The sequence below is a fragment of the Ruditapes philippinarum genome, unplaced genomic scaffold, assembly GCF_026571515.1.
Source record: "Ruditapes philippinarum isolate M1 unplaced genomic scaffold, ASM2657151v2 ctg891_1_1_1_1, whole genome shotgun sequence".
Lineage (NCBI taxonomy): Eukaryota > Metazoa > Mollusca > Bivalvia > Venerida > Veneridae > Ruditapes > Ruditapes philippinarum.
The window spans coordinates 235,766-254,577 of record NW_026857262.1 but is presented as its reverse complement, the minus strand read 5'-3'; the positions used below and the strand labels follow the sequence as shown (position 1 = coordinate 254,577).

General features: G+C 32.4%; 1 protein-coding gene across 2 annotated transcripts in view; it reads left to right on the top strand.

Moving 5' to 3' along the window:
- LOC132749222 (metal transporter CNNM4-like) overlaps positions 1 to 9,043 on the top strand; it is a 29,329-nt gene extending 20,286 nt beyond the window's left edge. The window contains exons 4-6 of one of the 2 annotated variants that reach the window (XM_060738938.1): positions 2,319 to 2,471; positions 5,946 to 6,026; positions 7,899 to 9,043. In XM_060738938.1, coding sequence (XP_060594921.1) covers positions 2,319 to 2,471; positions 5,946 to 6,026; positions 7,899 to 8,611 — 947 coding nt within the window. In that variant the 3' untranslated portion in view covers positions 8,612 to 9,043. Of the gene's footprint in view, positions 1 to 2,315; positions 2,472 to 5,945; positions 6,027 to 7,898 lie in introns of both variants that reach the window. The other variant, XM_060738937.1, reaches the window with a different exon arrangement.
- Positions 9,044 to 18,812: the final 9,769 nt, after the last annotated feature.

Below are 18,812 nucleotides of genomic sequence, written 5' to 3'. Positions count from 1 at the left end.
AAATATGATTATAACACATGAAAACTTGTAAAGGTTATTTTGTCTAAGATCTCTGTATATACAAAGCTTGTATTATTTGTATACATGGACATTAGAGTTGTTTCCTGTCAATGACTTTGCCAACCATCTATCTGTACAGTATTTAATGTCAAATGTAAGTCAATCTATAGTCTTCTCTGAAAACATCACAGACAAGTTACTTTTTTCCTCAAATTACTACATCTTTGTGCTCAGTTGATATAAAAATGTACGTTAAATATTTTGGATCAAGGCAATTTTCTCAGATCTTTATTTGAATGCAAGAAGTGAATATGGAAGGCTTGTGATAAAATTTTCGAGCTAATCTATGTTAATAATAGCATCCAGGTTCTGCAGTTAATCAAAGCTGTCTTTGAGCAGAAGAAGTGAATATGATAGGACTTTATACATGATATGTGTTAAATTAAAGCTTTTTTTCAAATCAGTCCTTGAACATTTTTGTTATAAACATAGTCAGTGTAACAAACAATGAGGTTTTGTGCTTTGCATTTTTCTCTAATCTATACTCACAAGCAGTGAATATGGTAGAACTATTAGAATTTAAGACCTTATCCTGCAGACAGCTATACAGTCATATGCCCCTTTGTGGCTTTAGGGCTTGCACAAATGGTTGAGGCATAAGAATTGCAGCCACCATTTATCCCTGTGTGATCATAAGAGGCGACTTAATGGGTTAAAATAACTAGAGTCTATGCATCTCATAGCTCTAGCAGGTGAGGTGGTTTTGACTCCTGGTGTTGCTTTGAAGTTTGAAACACCTAAGATTAGCCAAATTCATCTTTCCTGTTTCAGCACCATAAGAGATATTTTGTGATTGTGTGCCATAAAACCAAACAAACCAATAAAACCAAACAAACCAATAAAACCAAACAAACCAATAAAATCGAACAAAATCAAACAAACCAATAAACCAAACGAACCAATAAAATCAAACAAACCAATAAAATCAAACAAACTAATAAAACCAAACAAAATCAAACAAACCAATAAAACCAAACAAACCAAACAAACCAAACAAACCAATAAAACCAATTAAAACAAACCAACAAGACAGTCTTACAAGACTCATTATTGTTGTAATTTTAGATTTTCATTTTTTAACCCTTAACATGAATGGACTTGTCCTCTTCCTTTAAAAAAAAATCCTCTCAAAATGTACCAATACAATTGTTCAGTTATTTTGAAATTCATCTTTTAATAGCAAAACACCTTGTCTGCTTGAGTTGATCTTAAATGAAATAGAAATGTCTATATCCAGGTCTTCTTTATTAAACAGTATAGACTATAGTTGATTTAAACTAAGAAACGATGCTCAATAAAAAAAAGAAGAAATTTCTTGTGTCTGAAATTGATTACTGTTTGTTACGAATGCACGTATTGATGTACTCCTTTGATAATTTTGTGTGATGAACAAAGCAATTCAGTTTGTATCGATCAGAATTTAGATAGTTTCATACAACAATTACTGTAATTCTTGTTGCATGCAGTAAATTTGCTAAATTGGTAACAGGCCTTATATGAAACAGTCATGATTATCGCAAATTAGAAAATATAAATATCAGTCAATCTTTTTCAAAAGCAATATCTTAATAGAATTATGTAAGCTTGTTTTTTTTACTTTCTTAACTTGATTGATTATAAATTGATGAATCACCTGGAGTAAGCAGCAGTTCTGAAAATACTTTTTACTAATCTGTGCTAGTATATATTTATTAATTGTTGAAGTTGAATGAAATTTAAAAAAAAACAAACCTATTATTTCTTGTCAGAATTCACACTGTATAAAGAAAAAAATTCTTGTAGAAGAGGTTCATGGCTGAGTGGTTAAGGTCTTTGACTTTAAACCACTTGCCTGTCACGGATGTTGGTTTGAATCCAGCCAGGGACTTTGGATTCTTTCATGGCTGTCCAGATAAATTACCAAATGTCGGTGGTTCTACTCAGGTACCAAGTTGTGCTTGGAACCATGAACAGAAGGGCACCTGAGGTCTTCCTCCACTAGTAAAGCTGGAAAGTTGCCGTATGATTACTATATTGGTGCAACATAAAACTCAACCCCAAAAAAAACTACTGGTTTTAATTAATGATGAAATATTTAAATTTCTATTTACTTTCAGCTTGGTACTATAGTTAACATTCATGATTTTAAAATACTTTTATTATTCAACACAAAAGTGATGTATGCTTTCCTTTAATTATTTGGCTTCCTTTCAAAGGTAATTATACTACAAATACAAATTCATCACTGTTAACATTATTTATTATTTAAATTTCAGCAGTGGAACCTTTCCTGTCCAAGTATATATCAGAGACTGTACTAAGGAAACTGATCAAACAGAATATAGTGGTGGAACTCAACCCAAATAATGATGAGAACAACTGTATCATTAGAGAAGGTGTACCATGTGATTACTTTGTTCTTGTCCTGCAAGGTATGTGACCACTAAATCCTTAAAAATAGTCTTCAGTTGTGGCATTAAGATATGATATCATTGGACTACTTTGTTCTTGTCCTGCAAGGTATGTGACCACTAAATCCTTAAAAATAGTCTTCAGTTGTGGCATTAAGATATGATATCATGTGAGTACTTTGTTGTTGTTATACCCCCACAAACGAAGTTTAGGGAGGTATATAGGAGTCAGTTTGTTGGTCGGTCCACATCATGGTTTCAGGCTGAAAACTAAAGTTTGGAAAGAGGTATTGTAATCAAACTTGGTATATAGCAACCATATGTTGAAACCCCGGTTGGTATTGCATTTGGACCCCCTGGGGTCAAGGTCACCGTTACTTAAATAGAAAAATGGTTTCTGGACAAAAACTAGAGTAAGAAATGAGATATTGTAATCAAACTTTGTGTATAGCAAGCTTATATGAAGACCCTGGTTAGTATTGCATTTGGACCAACTGGGGTCAAGGTCACCATTACTAAAAATAGAAAAATTGGTTTCTGGACAATTACTAGAGATAAGAATGAGATAATGTAATCAAACCTGGTTTATTGCAAGTTTATATGAAGATCCTGGTTGGGATTGAAATTAATTGAAATAATTCTTTGTTCACCGTGGATACTTCATTTACTATAGGTTGAGTTCAAATTTTTCTTCAGACCACTTATTTTTCAAAAAGTCAAAGTTGCTGGTGGGGTCACTAAACACCTTCAGTGATAGCTCTAGTTATTATTGTTATTGGCACCAGATATTCCTTTTTGTCAGTAGAATATGATTTTTTGGGAATACTTTTTTTGTGTGTATGTGACAAACAAAATTTAATCAGTTATAAATTTTGCCACATGAAGAATGCTTGACACATAAGCAGACCTTACATATTTAATTGGTTTTAACTTTGATGTTAAATAAAAAATGGTGATATACATAATAGCATATGTTTTAATTATTGTTTTAATTAATATGCAGATTTAATGCAGCTTTTTCTCTGACTCATTATTTTACTCTTTTGTCGATTATGTTTTGACATACATTTGTTTACTAATGAGGGAGGAGGGTGAGATGGGTGTAATGTGTATGCCATGCAGTCTGGAAACTCAGTGGATAAATCAAGTCCCAGTCGGGCTGCATATTTTTCTCACACTGTGACTTTGTTTGTTTGTTTGATTGATTGGGTTTAACATCACACCGACACAGTATAAGTCATATGGCGATGTTCCAGCTTAACAGGTGGAGGAAGACCTCAGGTGTCCTTCCATGCATTATTTCAGGCCCAAACCAGCACCTGAGTAGAACCATCGACGTTCTGTAAGCTAGTTGGATAGCTTCCTCACATGAAAGAATCCAAAGTCCCTGTGGGGATTCGAACCCACAGCCAATTATAAACTAAATAACTAAATATCTTGAATGCTATGAACTTACAATACTGACATTCCTAATAGTGCCAGACCAACCTGCACAGTCTGACCAAGCTCTAGTACTGTAGACTGCACAAAATTTAGCATTTTCATCTTGACATATCTCCTTAAATTTTTCAATGGACAGTTATAATCTTGCCAGGACAAGTCCATTTTATATGTACATGTATTTTGTAGTGTAATAGGTTTTGATAAAGTCAGTAGTTTGATAAATGTGTAGTTAAACGGAAATGCTTAGGGCAGCCAGGGCAGCTGACAGTTTCTATTTTTGTCCAGAGCATATCTCCAATATGCATGTAGGGATTTTAGTATTATATGATACTACTGTTCTCCATCATGACAATATTATGTTGCATGCTTGAACTAGGTCAGTAGGTCAAAGGTCATGGTTACATCTAGAGGTCAGAGAAAAAAAATGACTTCAGTACATCTGTGTCAGTGTGCAAAATTTTTACAACATTTACATTGTTATATACCTAAAGGCATGACAATACTTTGCTTGTAGCATCAACTTGTGCTCCTCTACAAGAATTATGTAAATCATAAACCTTGGGTCAAAGTTGATCCTGCCCAAAAGTCAAAAGTTTATATGGATAAGCTGTAATATATAGGAAAACAAATTTAAATCTTCTTGTGGAAAATTTTAGTACATACAGCTTAGACTTTTGCCATGTAACTTAATATATGAATAACATCTGCCATGGATCACAAAGTATCATAAGGATTACTGATGTAAATTATATTTCAGATAGCTCTCTTCTGTTTGAAAGATTATTTTTTATTGCTCAAACAAATTTGCATCGGGGTGTTTACTTTTTGCTCGACCCTTATGGTACTTTTATTATCCACTTTTGTTAACTACATTTGTATTATGCCCACATCTAAAACTTTTTGTAAAATATTTTGTGACAGTGATACAAAAATTGAAAAGAAAAACAGAATCCTTTTTGCTTTCTTAGAATGTGTGTTTTCAGTTATTTCAATTGAAAATGAAAGAATGACTAAAAACTCTAAAAAATATGTGTTTACACTGAAGTTTGTAAAGTGTTTTTTTCAATTCTCCTGAAAGTACTTTGTGCAATTAAACCATTCAATACTTATGATTTAAAAGGAAGTTATTTTCACACATGATTTGGTACTTTTATTTGATTTTTGTTTCTAAAATGGTTTTCAAACAATAATATTTCCATATTGGTTTGTTTAGGGTGTTTTTGAATATTTAGAGAAGATGGTTTACTTTGAATAGAAGGGAGGTAATGCTCACATTTACCATTCTAAGACTGACTTGATTAAGTCCCTTGAATATGTACAAGATTTCACTGAGTACATGTGAATTAAAGTTATTTGAATATATTTATTTTGTTACAATTCAGTATTTCTTTATTTGAACAAGTTAAAATAATAAATTAGATACTTGAATGTTTATATCTATTTATTTAAACAAATCTAATTTATAAAAGTAACATTCCTTTATGGCTGTGGGTTCAAATTCTGTACACAATTTTCCTTTTTATGTGTTAAAGCTCTCTATGAAGTACATTGAAGCTTATAGAAGGTAAATGTTCCTACTCAGATGCCCATCAAATCTTCATCAATAATAATGCGTTTGTTTTGATTAACAGAACCAATGATAGAATTATTATCTGCATCAGTGGTTCTACTTAGGTACCCATCTGTGCCTGGCTCTATATTGGTGGCACCACTTGCCCCTCACTGCTATGGGTTCGAATCCCGACATGTGAGGAAGCTATTCCACTAGCTTACAGAACGTCGGTGGTTCTACTCAGGTGCCCGTTCGTGCCTGAAATAATGCAGGGAAGGGCACCTGAGGTCTTCCTTCATCAGTAAAGCTGGAATGTCGCCATATGACCTATACTGTGTCGGTGTGACGTAAAACCCAATCAAACAAACAAACAGACATATTGGTGGCAAGGACTAAACACTTTAACTTCCAGCAACGCAAGTGCCAAGCTTCTCAAATAAGATGTCAGTTATCTGCTGTAAATGATTGGTGTTTTTATATGTGTTCTCTTTTCATTACAGGCCATGTGGAGGTATTCATTGGAAGAGAAAATTTGGTATTCCAGGGTGGACCATTTTCTTATTATGGAGTGAAGGCCTTGAGTAAGTAAAGCATAAGGGACTTATTTTGCTATGTTTGAAATATATTAGTTAACTGACCAATCTATTTTTATCTGGACAACACTGTCCATCATTTTTTAGGGAAAATTTCAAAATAAGTATTGTTTAAATAGAGAACAGTGCAGACCATGATTAGGCAGGAGAATAAGCCGGCTGATCTTGGTATGCAGTCTGGCCCCATTGGTACAATAGTATCAGTTGTCACAAGCAGGCTAACAGTTAAAATGTGATAAGAAATATGGTTATTTATTCACAGTTATACAGAAATGTTCGAAGTTCAATAAAAGTTGATTTTTATTTATACCAAATAATGGTAGTGAAATTTCAGACTCTAATGCTGTTAATTGCAAATGCCGAAAGTAGTCCGCTTTTTTGAAGCGGTTACTTCCCTTTATATGTACACTAACGGCCGAAAAATTCAGGGGAGATCACTGCGTAAAGATGGTCCGATGACAGGCGCATTAATTTTCAAGCAAAATAATTCCCGAATGGTCGAAGATTTCTAATATTCTTTCATTCTTTATATATATACATGCTTATAGTAAGCTCCATGATTATTTACAACAGTCAGCGTCGTTACAAACCCTAATTTAGAATAATATGGTTTTCTTCAAGCCGTTAAACATATAAATTCACCGTGGGCGAGGGGTTTGCGCGCTCGCTTAGGAAGCGAGAGGTCTGGAGTTCAAAACCCAGTTAAGGCAACTCATTTTTTTTCAAATTGTTACAAGTCAAATAAACATTGGATTGAATATCAGTGTTGCAATTAGTTTATTACAATTAAAACGCTGAAAAGCATTGGTAGCACTATACAAAAACAAATTGGTGTATAATCTCACAACCTGCACCTTTCTTACATTCTGAGACCCAAACAAATTCAGCACCTTCTGTGCTTTGATTCATAGAATGTGGTGAATAATTTACAGAATGATTTTAAGAAAACGACAAATTCTGTGACAGAAGTATCAAATTATGAGAAACAGCAGAATTATTGATATATTTATTACATTTATAGAGTAACATCATACATGTAGTTATATTAAGTGCACAATTACCCTATCTCAGTAGGACATAAATTTCAACTGAAAAAAACCAACTCAGCAGGGATATTCTGCTTTATATTTATTAAATTACTCAACCTGCACTGGTGTTGACTTGTTGTATTTCTTTATTACTTTCTTATTTTGATTACAATGTACTTTATATAGAGTATAATTTGAGAAAAAAGGTAATAATTACACTACAGCAGTAAAAATTAAACAAAAAAAAATGAGATCTTTTATTTTATGATATTGGAAAGAAAGATAACTTGTAAGTTTCCAGTTCTTGTCCCTATTAATCAGACTCCCTAAACCTAAGAAATTTCTCAGCAATTGCATCTTACTGAGTTTCTCATGATCGCAGTACAATTTCTGCATTGATTGATCCCTGTTACTGGTGAATGTCTATTGTAATACAGTTTTACAGTAGCATGGAAATATTTTTTTCAATTTTATGAAAAAATGTCACCCGAGTATAGCAATAACACCTGTGACCCGCATAAATATCTATGAATATCCTTTGGAAGTTATCGGAAATGTTCAATTTATAAGAAGAGTGAGGCAGTCTTTTTATATTTTAGGCAGTTTTCATATTTTAATTCTTTAAACATTTGTAATTATCAATTATTATTCATTTGCCATTAAAAAAGTCAGTCTTTTGAAATATACAACTAATTTTTATCTCAGCTTATAATTGATAAAATGAGTTTAATGCCACTTTATAATACCTGCTGTTAAATGACTTATGTATTGTTTAGTCAGCTCAGTAGAACACAAACAAATGATATAATTAATGATAAATGTTTATTTACAGACATTAGTGAGAAGGTATTGTCCCCATCCTCGTGCACAGACAGTATGTACGTGAAACATGAACAGTACATCCCGGACTTCACGTTGAAGGCTACAGAGAGCCTTCTTTTCCTGCGAATCACACGCCCGCAATATATCGTAGCGCGCCGAGCTACAATGATGGGTCTGTCCAAGCAAAATACCATGAAAGATGACGAGGCATTCACTAAGGAATGGACGCATCTGTCCAAAATTAACCAGTGTAACAACGCGAAAAACGCGTTCCCGGCCGATGTCCATCATTCCAGTGATAACAAGTTGGAGGATGCAAAGAATGAGGATAACTTAAATCATTCTTTCTCCAGTAAAAGTAGCATCGGTGTGATGAAAAGAACCGATAGTAAAGATTCTGGCTGGAATTTTTCGACTTCGGAGAAACCGGTCGATACGTCAGAAAGTGACTTGGAGCAAGTTGAAATTATGCTTAAAGAATCGAAGAAGGAGAAAAGTGACTCGAAAAGTGAAAATTCTAGTTTAGATAGAAATCTTGAGAGTGCAGATCATGAAAGAACTAGAAATGGTGGTCAAAGAAACGCAGCTGATGTGATTGTTAATATGAACGTGTCAAAGCAGTGTGATACTTCTAGAGACCACGATGACGAGTACACGTCGGGGGAGTTCACTCCGTTGGTAGACAGAAAATCTAAGCAGAATCATGCAAGTGGAGATTCTTGATAAATATCAAATTTCGTCGAAATATGTACTGGTAGAATGTGTTGAACTGGTAGCAGTTGTTGATTGATGTAGAACTTGTTGATTTTTGGAAATTGAATGTTATCGTTAGGTATCTATTTTAACAAAATGCTGCTAGATTTTTATGGTTGCATATTGTGGTTTAATTTTTTTTCTTAGGACATAGTTTATGTTTAATGTGCATTCAGATTTTTTTTTATGCTGCATGTTTGTTATATTAGTATCAAAAAGTATTTATCATTTATCATCATTCTATGTTTTAAAAACAGGTGTTTAAAAATAGAAAAGCAATACAAATTCAGGAATTTGTCGATGGTTACTATGAATTTTTTGTGTTTTAGTTTTGTTAAAAATTTTGTAGATTTTAATAGATTATAGTTTTGAAAAGTTTAAAGTATTTAATTTTGAAATTTGTTTAAATTTCAACCCCAAATTATGGAGAAAATTGCAATTTAAATTTGAATGGACAGGTCTTGCCAAGGAAAGTGTAATGAGTTGTTCTAGATACCATGTTAACCATGACCATGTTAAATATCTTAAATGTCAGAATTAGTACTGACTGAATATAGTGTAGCAATACCATGTGACCTTGACGTCATTTTCGACATCATTTCCAAGACAAATATTGCCCGATTGGGAAAATCATAAACTTGCCACAGAATATTTGATCTCCTTCAGTATATGAGCAGTTTTGTCAAACAAACACTTCGTATAAACTGAAATCCGCTCTAATACAAACAACTTCCATGATTATACAAAGTGTTTGATAAAATGGCTCAGATACTAAAGGAGATCCAATATTCTGTGGCAAGTTTATATTTTTCACTGTAAACTGGTGCATGTCCAAAAGATATTGGTATAGAAATAAAATACTTACAGCCATTTTCTTTTTCGAATCAAGCAAAATTTGTCTTGGCAATGTTGCCGAAAATGACGTCAAGGTCACATGGTATTGCTGCAGTGTGAGCACTGGGAACAGTGAAGACCAATGTCAGATGGCACAGAAGTGCTGGCACAGATCTTGGTTTACATTTTTCATATAGGCAGAATCTGATGCAGGCTGAAGGTAGAATATATAAAAAATAAATTCAAATATTCAGATTACTGTTTTAGACAGTTTAACTTTGTGTTGAACACAAAAATTAAACATTTTTTCCCTAAAATCAAACTTGTTTTATACGGAATGTTTTGTAAACGACTACTTTTTTTCTCTTGTTGAGTGAAAATCTAGTAATGTACTTTGTTGAAATAGATCATATCATTTGTTAAGAATATGTTAGTTGTAAATATGTTAAAGAGTGTTTTATAGTCTATATTATAATGTTAATGTACTTATTGTATTTGTCTGTATTCTCTAGATGACCAGCTTTTTTTTTCTGCACAAGTGTGTGTTTTTGAAACGTAATTACATAAAGCCAAGATTTTTTTTTTAGTTTTTTTTTAGAAGCTATATTTTTTTTTTGCTCATTCAGCTAAATTCACTAGAGCAAACATTTTTTGCATTATTTCACCTCCACATTAAGATGTTAGAATGTCTCACTTTATAAAATCATTTTGTTTATCAAACATAATTGAAGAAGATGTAGTAGTGGTTTGAAGCCTGATGAACAATTTTGTTTTGGTGATGTGATACCTACAAATCATCTTTTTAGCAGTATTCACTTTATAAAGAATGTTTTTAGTGGTTTGATGCCTGATAAACTCACTTTTAGTTGTTTGAAGCCGAATAATAAGAACCAGTTAAGTTAATGGTGTTGGTTTTCTATATGAAAATTTTGTTTGGTCTGAATCTTGATAAACATTAAATCATAATTTTTTTTTTTACGTAAGTATTTTACAATATGGGCAATTTTAGAAGTAAAATATTCAGTCTTGTTACTAACTAGATATTGTAACTACACTTGAAGCTTAAATGTTTGTTCACATATTTGTCAGTCATCACTGTGTATTTTTGGTAGCAAAAAGTCTTCGTTTTTCTGTTCTTATTTATCTTTGTATGAGATGAAATCATGTGAATATACACAATATAATCAGGAACCTTTATTATGTATACAATATTTGAGCCGCGTCACGACAAAACCAACGTAATGCGTTTACAACCAGCATGGATCCAGACCAGCCTGCGCTTCTGCGCAGTCTGATCAGGGTCCATGCTGTTTGCTATCAGTTTCTCTACTTGTAATAGGGTTGGTAAGTGAACAGTATGGATCAATCCTTTCAATTAAATACAAACATTCTTTTATTATATGAGCCGCGCCATAACAAACTGATATGATCAGACTGCGCAGATGCGCAAGCTGGTCTGGATCCATGCTGGTCGCAAACCCATTATGTTGGTTTTATCGTGACACGGCTCTTTGTTTTTTTTCTCTTACAATGTTTTCTCTTATAAAAAAATGTGTGTGCTGTGATGAAAAAACAAAAATTTAGCAATGATTTTTGAAGAAATGTTGTGACGGCATGGCCGAGTGGTTAATGCATCAAGACTAGTAATTTAATGATCGCTAGCCGCATGGGTTCAAACCCCGTCAGGGGCAGGTCGTTGTTTCCTTTAGCAAGAAACTTTACACTCATTGCTCCGTACTGGTAGGTTCCAGGAACAGATTCAAAAGTGTGTCTATAAGCTTATAGCTTCCTACACAATCGAACTAAAATAAATTCTGTATAAACCTAGAAATGTTGTTTAGACTTCTCCTTTTATTGATATATATATATAATTCAAAACAATATATTTTTATTGTTAAATTATTTTTTTTCTTATGAAAGTAAGTAATGAAAACTGTAGAGTTTAGACATATAGCAGGAAAATAATGTTACATGCATAAAATGAGTAACAATTTATTTCTGTCCCTTTATTCTTGAATTGTAGTCATTTTTTAGCTGCACACCTCTAAATGAATGTTAATTTTTTATGAAAAATTAAATTTATAGAAAGTGTTAAAATAAAAAAAAAAACCAGATAAGCAAAGTTGATTGAATAATATTTCAAATAAAAGTTTGGGAACAGTATAAGAAGTTTGCTTGTTTGGCTGTTACCGGTATGAGGATTTTAGCACATTTTTGGTCATATCTTGGCGGTTGGTACACCTAACCAGCTTTCCTGGTTAACTAGCCACTGGTTAACTAGCCAGTAATCACCAACTTCTTGTAAGTGACCGACTTCTTAAGATTTCTGAATCAATGGTGAGAATGATATGACCATTATACTTGATGTCTCTGATCAATTGTTACAGAGAAAATTTTAAATTATTACTATAATTCTCAAAAAATTAAACTCAAGAAATATATGTTTATAGGATAAGAAACGTATAGATATTCACAAGTCAGGTGGAATTTGCGAATACATCATGTTACTGAATGTACTGCTTTTGATATTACCGTAAAATTCCTATTAAACGCCGCCCCGCCCCCCCCCCCCCCCCCCCCCTAAAATGGATTCTGAAGGATTTGAATAAAATTATCAATTTACAGTCATGAGTTCAGCACTGATGAGTAGATATTTTCCATATCAAAAAAGCCTAGGGGGCCTTTATTAGGAGAGGGGCGTTTATTAGAAATTTAACTGTATATTATATATTTGATATTGTTTGAGTGGGAGAATTTTCTGCACATTTTGAGAAAAAATATATTGATAATTTCTGTTTATAGAAGGTACCTAAGTCCAAAAAATATCTCTTAATTTTCACACCGGACAACATATTTACTCATTAGAATAATTTTTCATGTTTTCTTGAAAATTAACATAAATCTATAGGTGTGCTGCATAACTGATAGATCCTATGAATGGACCAATTACTCACTGTTAGATACCTCAGTTTTTATTTCTTCTTGAAATGATATTGTTTTATTTGTTGATCTCATTTTATCTATGGAATTGGGAAACACTGTTTAATCAAGGACAGTATCTATACATGCACAATTTATGTTAACACTTAGATGTATATAACTGGCATTTAATATAACTGGCACATAAATACTTTACTGTACATACTTATTGTCCATAGAGCTGTCATGGTTCAAAATTTGGAAAACTACATATTTATGCTTTATAGAACTGTCATGGTCCAAAATTTTCACGTAGGAAACCTGTACATGTTTATGGTCTATAGAACTGTCATGATCCAAAATTTTCACATAGGAAAACTGTACATGTTTATACTCTATAGAACTGTCATGATCCAAAATTTTCACGTAAGAAAACTGTACATGTTTATGGTCTATAGAACTGTCATGGTCCAAAATTTTCACATAGGAAAACTGTACATGTTTATACTCTATAGAACTGTCATGATCCAAAATTTTCACATAGGAAAACTGTACATGTTTATGGTCTATAGAACACTGTCATGGTCCAAAATTTTCACATAGGAACACTGTACATGTTTATACTCTATAGAACTGTCATGATCCAAAATGTTCAAGTAGAAAACCTGTTCATGTCTATGATCTATATAAATGTCATGATCCAAAATTTTCACGTAAGAAAACTGTACATGTTTATGGTCAATAGAACTGTCATGGTCCAAAATTTTCATGAGGGAAACTGTACATGTATATTGTCCATAGAACCATCATGGTCCAAAATTTTCATGAGGGAAACTGTACATGTTTATGGTCAATAGAACTGTCATGGTCCAAAATTTTCCATAGGAAAACTGACCATGTTTATATTCTATAGAACTGTCATGGTCCAAAATTTTCACATATGAATATTGTACATGTCTATGAACCATAGACTGTCATAATCCAAATTTAATAATAAAAAGAAAAGAAATTTACTGTTCTATTTCCCTTAGAATTTTCATTGTCCAAATTTTCATTAAGAAAATGCAGTTAATTGTTAAAAGAAAATATACATATTTAGTGACTATAGAGAACTGTCATGGTCCAAATTGTCATTTATAAACTGCAATACATTATTGAATTTGGAACAATTTACGAATTCAATTGGAGTGATAAAGCAACAAAAAACCTCAATGCTGACCTCCCTAAACTGATACAATACACTTGCCTATCTTTCTCTGTGGGTCTGTCCATTGTCATTTAAAGGGTTGTAGTATTATAAAACTTGAATATTTTCTGGTCAAACTGCATAGATGTATTGCAGCTTAACTTTTGGTGAAAAAAGGGGGGAAAAGGGAAGAAAATTTGTCATTTAATTAAACTTTGATATTTTTTTTATTGTACTAATGAATCAGTAATTTATTCATGTTACAATGAACTAGTCTATTTTGTTGGTGTTTTAGTTAAATGGAGTTAGTTTAAGATAATTGTTTATTTACATGATTTAATTGTTTGTTTTGTAAGTTAAGAAATTCATTTTTTAAAGATCTCAGTTAATTTTTTTTTTCATTTTTCAGGTACAGTAAATGTGTAATTTTTGGTAGAAATGAATTGTAATAGTACCAAATTTTAGATCATTTGAGCACAAGGGGCTCAGATGTGATCTTTTGTGATCTCCTAATGTCCACTGTCTATCATAGCATTGTCAATATTCCTCTTAAACTAGATGGTTTTGATCAAACTTCACAGGAATTATAGTATTTAATGAATTATTCCATTCTGATTTAAAAAATTATGTCATAGGACAGCGTTTTTGTTTTGTTTTTTTTTTTTTTTTCAAAAAAAAAGCAACAGAGTTAAGAAATTTTGTATGTAGCACATTGCTTAGTGGTCCCAACTGAAAGTCATTTTAGGCACTAATATCACACCTTTGGGAAGTTTTTTATCTATTTTACCATTTACTCAGGTGAGTTATATAGGCCCGCATGGAGCTCTTGTTTTAAAAATAATATGGTCCAGGGTTTCGGTATTGTTTTGTGAAATGTACATAGATAAAACCATGGAAAACCATTGCCTCTACAAACCCATGTTAAACAAATCAAGTTATTATAGCAGTATATCAGATTCCTGCCAAAATACTTTTGAAGTATTTAACTGAGATTTGTTGACTGATGATGTATTATGTATTTAAATAGATATCTTCAATTTAATTAATAATTTGTAATATTTTGAGTTTTACAATATTTTTGAACAGGGAAATTATTAAGTTTTACTGTAAATATAAATGTTCTCATTATAAAGGGAGATAATTGATAAATATTACAATTTTAAACCTGTACTAATTATTTCTTGTATATCTTGAGAAATTCAATATTTTAGCTATGCCATGATATAATTGGTAAAGCTTTCTTTAAATAATAGTGAGTTTTTAATCTGTGATGCCTCACAGTAAACAAGTTCCATATACATTTCTATTTGTTTTTCAACTGAGCCCAAAAATTGGTACCAAAATTGTACTTTTTCTGAATTCAAAAATTTTGCAATAAAATATCATGAAACTTCTACAAAACATTGGTACTGTTTTACTTTTGAGCTTCTTACCATCATTTGCTCTGTTTTAAATTTGGAAAAAGTTCATAAATAGTTCATGACTAAAAAGATGCTTATCCAGAAATATAAAGTCTTTGTGAAGAAAAAACAATTAAAATAGGCATATTCTTTACTTTAGATTAAAATAAAAACAAAAACAGCAATGACAACAACAAAAACCCCTACTTTTTGTCTTATGAGGAAAAAAACCCATGAAACATTTCTTTTGTATAAATTTCTGAACGTGTAACTCTAATGAATTTGATATTTAAAGCATTTTCATTCACTCCTTTTACAGCGTTTTAATTGACAAATAATGCAATAGTTAAAAAATGGCATTATATATGAGCCGCGTCATGACAAAACCAACGCAATTCGTTTGCCACCAGCATGGATCCAGACCAGCCTGCACATCCGCGCTGTCTGATCAGGATCCATGCTGTTTGCTTACAAACCCTATAACAAGTAGAGAACCTGATAGCGAACAGCATTGATCCTGATCAGACTGCGCAGATGCACAGGCTGGTCTGGATCCATGCTGTTCGCAAACGCACTATGTTGGTTTTGTCATGGCACGGCTCACATGTATATGGAGGAACCCAACAAGATAGCCTATATTGTTGATATTGTTTTTACTTTAACAAATTTCTATTAACTGAGTCTGAAATTGTTTATTAGTTTTGCTGTTTTTGTTTATTTTATCTGTCAGTCTGTCTTGGTTTTAATTCTTCTGTTAAAAAAAAAGTGTTTACTTTGTGTTGGATTTTTTTTTCAAATTTCATGTTACACGTTTCTGTTATTGTCATGTGAAAAAGAGATTTCTTTTGATGTTAAAGCAGCACGCCTCCAGATTTATGCTAATTTTCATGAAAATTTTGAAAATGTATTAATATTTGGAAGTAACAAAAAGGAAGCAATTTACACATTTTCAATGGCACTAACAACCCCCATAAATTACCAAAAGTGGTCAAAATATGCATAAATAGCCCAGTAGAAATATAGTTGTAAATACTGAAAAATCTGTCATTAATCCCACAAAACATGTACAATGTTACTTGAATCTTGAATCCTTTTACTTCCCTTAAATTTTAGTACATGTTTCTTAAATTTGACTTTATTTGAATATTTTTACTCATCTGGAGGTATGTAGCTTTAAAGGTTTTGGTATTTTTTCAATCATGTCACAAGCTTGTGTTTAGTAAAAATAAATCATATCATATTGTAATAATCATGTTACAAAATTTTGTTAAAATAAAGATTCATTTCTTTTTTTTCAGGCCATGTCATACTACAATATATTGTTTATAACACTGCACGTTTGTAAAGTTAATTTTCATTGGATAACTGTAATGTTTATATAGTTATATACACCACTCATATCAATTTATGAATATTTTTTTTTCTTTTTCTGAAAAAAAACAACAACAAAACAACAAAAAGAACACAAAAAACAACAGCAACAAGAATGGCGCAGTATTATAAATTGGTTATAAAGATTTTTGACGTGTAAAATGGCCGTGTATCAATGGTAGTTTGCTATATAACTAGTTTGTTATATAACCATCACCTTGCAGATTTGGTCATATAATCTTACAACCATTTATACGGGACCATATACACTGTCAATAATGTTTATAACTAGTAATATATCAATGTAATGCGCTTGTTTGCAAATATTGAAATAACTGTTTTAGATTACAATGCAAACTCCTTAAACAGGAGCACAGAAACCACTGTAATAAATTTCTTACACTTTAAAAGCTTTGTTTACTTGTATTTAACCTTTTCCCAGCTTAATTCCGAATTGTAACAACTCGGCAATCTCCGTTAAGTTCGGAGATTGACCTCGTATGTAAGTGTATGAATACACCAAATTTTACGGCCCGGCAAAGCACCGATTTAAAAACAATGTAATGATGTAAAAAACAAAGATAGCGGACTTTAATCAGTGTTTGCATTCGTAACAACTCGGCATTCTCCGTCAAGTTCGAATTCTTGAAGTCGCCCAAGGTGTTCCGATTGCTTAGTTCCTTAAACAGACTTGTCTGGCGACTTTTTTATCCCCCGCCGAAAAATTTCGGCGGAGGATATAGAAATAGTCTCCGTCCGTCCGACCTTCCTTCCGTCCGTCCGTCCGTCCTTCCGTCCGACATTTTTGTCCGGAGCATATCTCTAAAAGTATTTGAGTTATCAACTTGAAACTTCATAGGTGGATAGACCTCATTGAGGAGGAGTGCAGTGCACAAGAATGATAACTCTACCTTGCATTATTTTTGAGTTATTGCCCTTTGTTATTTTTCAAAATTGATTTTTGTCCAGAGCATAACTCCAAAAGCCTATGAGATATTAACATGAAACTTCATAGGTGCATAGATCTCACTCAGGAGGTGTGCAGTGCACAAGAATGATAACTCTACCTTTCATAATTTTTGAGTTATTGCCCTTTGTTATTTTTCATACCTAATTTTTCACCTGAGTGGAGCATAACTCAAAAAAGTGTTTGAGATATCAACATGAAATGTCATAGGTGGATAGATCTTATTGAGGAGGAATGTTGTGCGCAAGAATGATAACTCTTCCCTATACAATTTTTGAGTTTTTGCCTTTGTTTTTTTTTCATGCTATTTTGTCCAGAGCTTATCTGAAAAAGTATTTGAGGTATCAACTTGAAACTTCATAGGTGGATGGATCTCATTGAGGAGGAGTGCAGTGCACAAGAATGATAACTCTACCCTGCGTAATTTTTGAGTTATAGCCCTTTGTTATTTTTCATTCTATTTTGTCCAGACTTTATCTCAAAAAGTATTTGAGGTATCAACTTGAAACTTCATAGGTGGATGGATCTCATTGAGGAGGAGTGCAGTGCACAAGAATGATAACTATACCTTTCATAATTTTTGAGTTATTGCCCTTTGTTATTTTTCAAAATTAATTTTTGTCCACAGCATAACTCAAAAAGCCTTTGAGATATCAAAATGAAACTTCATAGGTGCATAGATCTCACTCAGGAGGTGTGCACTGCACAAGAATGATAACTCTACCTTTTATAATTGTTGTGTTATTGCCCTTTGTTCTTTTTCATACTTAATTTTTCAATTCAATTTTTTTCTCAAAAAGTATTTGAGGTATCAACTTGAAACTTCATAGGTGGATAGATTTTACTGAGGAGGGATGCAGCACACAAGAATGATAACCTACCCTGCATTATTTTTCAGTAATTGCCCTTTGTTATTTTCAGCCATCAGTATTCACATAGGTTTCAAATCTGTAATCACTATAGCCATCAGTTTTCATTACCAAAAGACCTCTTAAAATGGAATTATTCCGCTCTACTACATATACATTCTTCCAATGAGCAAACACATTCGGCGGGGGATGGCCATGTTGACATGGCTCTTGTTTTTTGTTGTTTTTTTTTTAAAGTATATATAGAGAAGTATTGTTACAGTCGTGTAGGTGTTGCCTTTGCCGTCCGTCCGCAAACTTGTACATTGATCATAACTTTTTACTCTATTCTGTCAACATGAACATTTCAAGTTAGTCGCTAAACTGTATTTATACTGGTCACAAAGGTTAATCACTTTTAGTTCCGGAAGGGCAAATATTTAAAAGGATACATTAAGTCTTCAGAAATTAATATGACATATTTTGCTCTGAAGAAAAAAGCAAACCTATGTATTTCTATAATGTTTTAATAATGGATTTAGAGCATGCTGAACAGTTGCATGTTGTATGCTTATCACGCAAAGAGAACATCTTATAAAAAGTGGTAATACATAAACGGAATAAATGAACGATTCCAATTTTCCGG